Here is a 4,815-nt window from a genome sequence, read left to right on the forward strand (position 1 = left end):
TCCAGCACCACCACCACTGTGCACTCCTCCATTGCTGCGCTCACAACACCAGTGCACACCAGCCCCAGAACAGCCCAGTGGGAGGGAGGGGTAGGGGCAGGGGCACGCAGACATGTTCTGCAATGCTTTGCAATGCCCGGACCCACCAAATAATATTTTCTAGTGCTGCTTATGGCCACATGACCCCTCTACTTCCACCCCCTCAGACATCAGGCCCTGCCTGCACCTGGACCCCGTGCCCATCTTGCTTCAGGCTCCCCTGCCCAGGAGTTTGCCTCTCAAGGCACAGGCAGAAGAGACACAGAGATGAAGCAGAAGGGAGTGAGTGGGAAAGGAGGGGAATCAGAACCACGTAACCACCAAGACATCCCGAGCAGGGCGAGGGATGTCATCTTTCCACTCTACTCAGCCTCAGTCAGACCACAACTGGAGTACTGCATCCAGTTCTGGGCACCACGTGCCCTGTGCAGCATATGTACAGCCAATTCCCAGCTCCTCCTGCAAACCCAGATGCAGGAGACAGATGGGGCAACCCATTAGAAAAGGGGACATGTCCAGGGCTCTCCTGTGACCCTGCTGTTCGTGGCTGCTGAGATGATTCCCAAGAAAGTGAGCACCTGAGTACAAGTCCCTGCAGCCCCTTGAGCTGATCTCAACTATGCCATAGGACAGTCATAGTATCATCACAGTACTTGGGGTCAGAAGGGGCCAAAACAGATCATCAGGTCTGACCCCACAGCCTGGAAGGAACAAGCAGATGGACCGGCTGGGGAGAAGCCCAGGAGCATCAACCCATGTTGCACACCCACCTCAGTGTGTTATGCTTATTGCTGATGTATTGAGATTCTCGTGGTTATTAATCCTCCTTAAACGTACTCATGCTCCTCCAGCCAAAACACCAGTGTCCCACGCCAGGTTTACTTCCCATCTGCCAGTGGCTTCAGGACTCTGCCTCCTGGATGCTCCTCCGTTACTGCCCTTCCTATGTCCTGGCTCCTGCTGCTATCTTCACCCTCCTAAACACAGATCTCCCCTGCCCTCCATATCCTCCACCTGATCACCCATGTCTGCTGCTCCTGATTCAGACTCAGCACTACCCTCTCTGCATAGGTCTCTGGCAAGGACCCATCCTCTTCCTCCTGCCCCACAGCCAGTCCTGTGGCCACAGCTCATATCTAGCCATGGTCCCAGCTCCACTTACCTGCATCATGTTCAGTTTACTCAAGCCTTCTGAGCTCAGCTCTACCTTGTGGCAGAAAGCCACCTTGGTTTCTCCCCAAAATCTCTGCCCTGTGACTCTGTGATTAGGTGGGCCAGCACAGAGGAGTCACACCTCAGCCTGTCTCTTTAGGTAACCTGAGCTGGCTGCAGTCCTGAGGGAGGGGGAAACCTGCTCCCTCTGCCCACGGGACTGGCATCAGCCACCTGGGTGGGGGGCATCTACCTGGGGAGCTGGAATCTGCCTGGTAACAGGTGACGTATTTCAAATTCGTTGGCTGACAGCCAGCTGGGGCTGACCTCCACTGGCCCAGGTGAATGAGGTCACAGGGGCTATACAGGTTGGGGGGGGAGGAGGCTCGTGCTCTTCGGCCATGAGGTGAAGCAGCAGCAAAGCAGGGGAGACAGAGAAGCCTTGCCATCGGGACCTAGGTCTCTCTCTCTCACCCCCGGACTCCAGAGGGGAAACTGGAGAACTCTGGAAGATGCTTGTGAGTAAGCTGCTCAATCTGATTACATCTCTAGCTGGCAGTAACACAGATGCGTAATGAAAAGGCTACTTCAGCCACACTGTTTGCTCTCTAGGATTTTTAAGATATTGCTCAATCCTGTACCCCAGTTTACCCTACCCCTCATAATCAATAAAGTTCTCCTTTTTGACTGGTGTGGGAGACTTATTGAGGGGTGGGTCTAAATTATGCCTAAGAGACCCCTTAGGTCTGTGGACTAAGGGAGACTTTGCTTTTTGCCCCCTGACTTGGGGAAGTGCCCCAAGTGCCTGTACAGGGTCGAGTAACTGTCGGACTATTAGGCCTGTGTTTCCCCGAGGACACAGGGCCGAGGCAGTCCCTTCTCGGGGTGGTGGCGGCGATGTTACCCCCAGGCTAGCGAGTGTGCGCCGGGAGAGGGGTCGGCCAAGCATAAGGCGCCCCTAGGGAGGCATTTGGAGCCTGGAAGGTAGTCGGGTGCAGGGAGGTGGGTGGCTGGGAAGTGGGATACGAATACCCAGGTGTTTTACCTAGGTGGGATCCCTGCACCCGCCACATACCTATGGCATATCTTCTGTCTTTTCAGACCCTCTTGGCAGCCCCTCAGCTCCTTAGCCACCCTCTGCTCTGGGGCAGGACAACATTATGCAGGGACAATGCCTGTAAGACCTCCTAATCTGTCTTGTTCCTGAATCTGAAGAAGACAGCGGTCCCCTCGAATGTGAAATCTCCACAGCAGCAGATGACCACTGAAGCAGATTAGGAGGTGAGTTATTATTAGGATCATCCAATCTAGCAGTTATGAGGATCATCAGAAGATCTAGCAGCAGGAAAACATTCTGGTCAATAGATGGCTCCCACGTCAAAGCAACCTCAAGGGAAGTCTGCAGCATTTTCCTTGTCCTTAACCCTGCCTAAAAAAGTCTGAAATCCCCCCTATTTAAAATGCATAAATACAGGGACAAGCCACCCACAGGCACTCAGTCTATTTTTGGTCTGCCCATCTGCAGACACCTGAGGTCCCAGCCCTGTTTTGGCCATGAAGTTTCTTTACCTTCTCTTTGGTGTTGTCTTCTTGGTCTTGCAGCCCCAAGCTCAGGACATCCAAGCTCAGAATAAGGCTGAGATACAAGAGCTGAACAAGCTGGAAGCCAGGGTCAAGTTTGTAGCTGTGGAAGCAGAAGATGCTGCTGATATGAAATATCTAGGTAAGGTGTAACAATGGAAGTGAATGTGAAATGGCCTGTCCTGGAAGGGAGAGTCCTGTCTCTTGGGCCAGTGAAATGGTATGTAGAAAAAATTCAATAGCAAACATACTGAAGGAAGGGAAGGTTGGCACCGGTACTAGAGGCAATAAGGGGCGCACCAAGGTAATGTGTCAGTGACCAAAATATTGAGACTAGTCAGATAAAGAGATAGATCCATTCATCAACTGGCACATCAGCCACCTAGGAAAAAATATGTCTACGTAAAATGCTTGGACAATGACTCTCTCTGCTTCTGGGGGACAAGGCCAATTACTGGCATGTGGTTGAATGTGGTATGCAATGATCTAGTTCATTTTCTTACCATGTAATATGTTGGACACCTTCCAGCTCCTAGTAGAAATGTTCACATGGGAAATTTGGAAGCACTGATCTAGCATAGCTAGTAACTACTTAGAAAAATAATCCAGGACACTTGTCCCCAAAAGTCCAGCATAACTCAAGTGACTTTTCACTATCTACAAGACTGGTAGCAGAAGGGCAGGAGTGGTGCTGGGGCAGTGATGGTTCAAGGAATAGGTGAGAAGCAGAGTTCTTGGGTGGGGGAAATATCTTTTATTGTACCAAGCGTAGAGTCAGCAAAGATATTGAATAAAGTGTGAGTCATGAAGCACCCCTCTTCAGGTCTGGGGAAAGATGCAGGTGGAGCCAAGCTAAATCCCAGCTAAAGCAAGGACTCCAGTTGTAGAAGAAATGAAAAAAGTCACTTAATTCCTTTTCTTACTTTTATTTCCTTAACTGACTGCTTTCATTTACCCAGCACACACCCTTGTTTGATCTGGGATTTATCTTAAACTGTACCTGCTCCTTTCCCAGACCTGAGAAACAGGACTTTGTGCTGGAAAGCTTGTCACCCATCTCTCCCAACTATATAGTTGGCCCAAGAAACAACTGGACAAAGACCTTGGTTCCTATACAAGGCTGATGGACAGTTGAGTTCTCTTGGAATGGTGAATTTTCTCTGAATTTAAATAAAACCTAAGAATAGCTATCTCCACTTTGCGGCAAGGAAGTTCATCCTGAAATGTGGTTATAGAAACTTGGGATATAGGAAATGTGACTCAGGAGCAAGGCTACCTGGTTTTGCATACCATAACTGCAGATACCACCCTGATGGGAATACACTGAGTTTTACTGGAATTTGATCTGGTCTCTTTACCTCTTCAAACATCCAGGCTTTTCTCTGAGGACCCTGGGGCAGTTTGCATTGTGTCTTTCCCTGGAAACCTTCTCATCTCTTCCCCACTTTTGTATGGAAGTAACTTATCTCGGATAATCTTCCCGCTATGCAGATCCTGCACAACCGAGACGCCGCAAGTTTTGTTTTAGGCGAGGTGTTTGCAAGTCACGCTGCTCTAGAAATGAAGATTCAGCTCGACGGTGCAGAAACCGCCAACATTGCTGTATAAAAAGGCGTCACTAGGACAGCAGCAGACCAGGCGGAGAAGAAATCCAAATACAAAGTCACTCCTCACAAAGAGCTGTATTCCCCGATGAGTTATTTCACCTTCTCTAAGTAATTCTGTCTATAAAGAGTTCTGCGTTTCACTCAGGTCCAAGATGGAGTTTGAGGGGGGAAAAGGGGTCTTGATGGGTCAAAAGGGATCCAGCTCCTCAATGCTCCAAGGCTGCTTGCACTGGCAATGCAGCGGGAAGTCGTGACTGCCCCTGGCATTGAGATTGCAAGGTGCTAGAAGGCACCGAGTGGGTAGAGCCTGCTCCACACCGCAGCCAGGAGCACTCCAGCTGCAGGAGATGGACCGGGGATGCCCTGGGAAAGGAGACATGCCTGGGACTGCCCGAGGTCCTTGCTATGACTGGTGGATAGAGTAGCATTTAGGGAC

The 4,815-nt window shown here is 50.4% G+C and overlaps 1 protein-coding gene across 1 annotated transcript; it reads left to right on the plus strand.

The window, feature by feature from the left end:
• The first annotated feature begins 2,666 nt into the window (after nucleotides 1-2,666).
• DEFB119 (defensin beta 119) lies at nucleotides 2,667-4,449 on the plus strand. The gene is made up of 2 exons (XM_090031343.1): nucleotides 2,667-2,914; nucleotides 4,264-4,449. Exons 1-2 carry the CDS (start codon nucleotides 2,746-2,748, stop codon nucleotides 4,392-4,394), a joined length of 300 nt encoding a protein of 99 aa, XP_089887469.1. The 5' UTR covers nucleotides 2,667-2,745; the 3' UTR covers nucleotides 4,395-4,449.
• The last annotated feature ends 366 nt before the right edge of the window (nucleotides 4,450-4,815 follow it).

The sequence above is a fragment of the Crocodylus siamensis genome, chromosome 1, assembly GCF_052110815.1.
Source record: "Crocodylus siamensis isolate JL-2025a chromosome 1, ASM5211081v1, whole genome shotgun sequence".
Taxonomy (NCBI): Eukaryota; Metazoa; Chordata; order Crocodylia; family Crocodylidae; genus Crocodylus; species Crocodylus siamensis.

Bases quoted from the DNA above. Each gene is read 5' to 3' on its own strand.
- DEFB119 (XM_090031343.1), top strand. From the start codon at position 2,746: ATGAAGTTTCTTTACCTTCTCTTTGGTGTTGTCTTCTTGGTCTTGCAG. The intron at 2,915-4,263 runs GTAAGGTGTAAC...CCCGCTATGCAG, and splicing joins TGCTGATATGAAATATCTAG to ATCCTGCACAACCGAGACGC.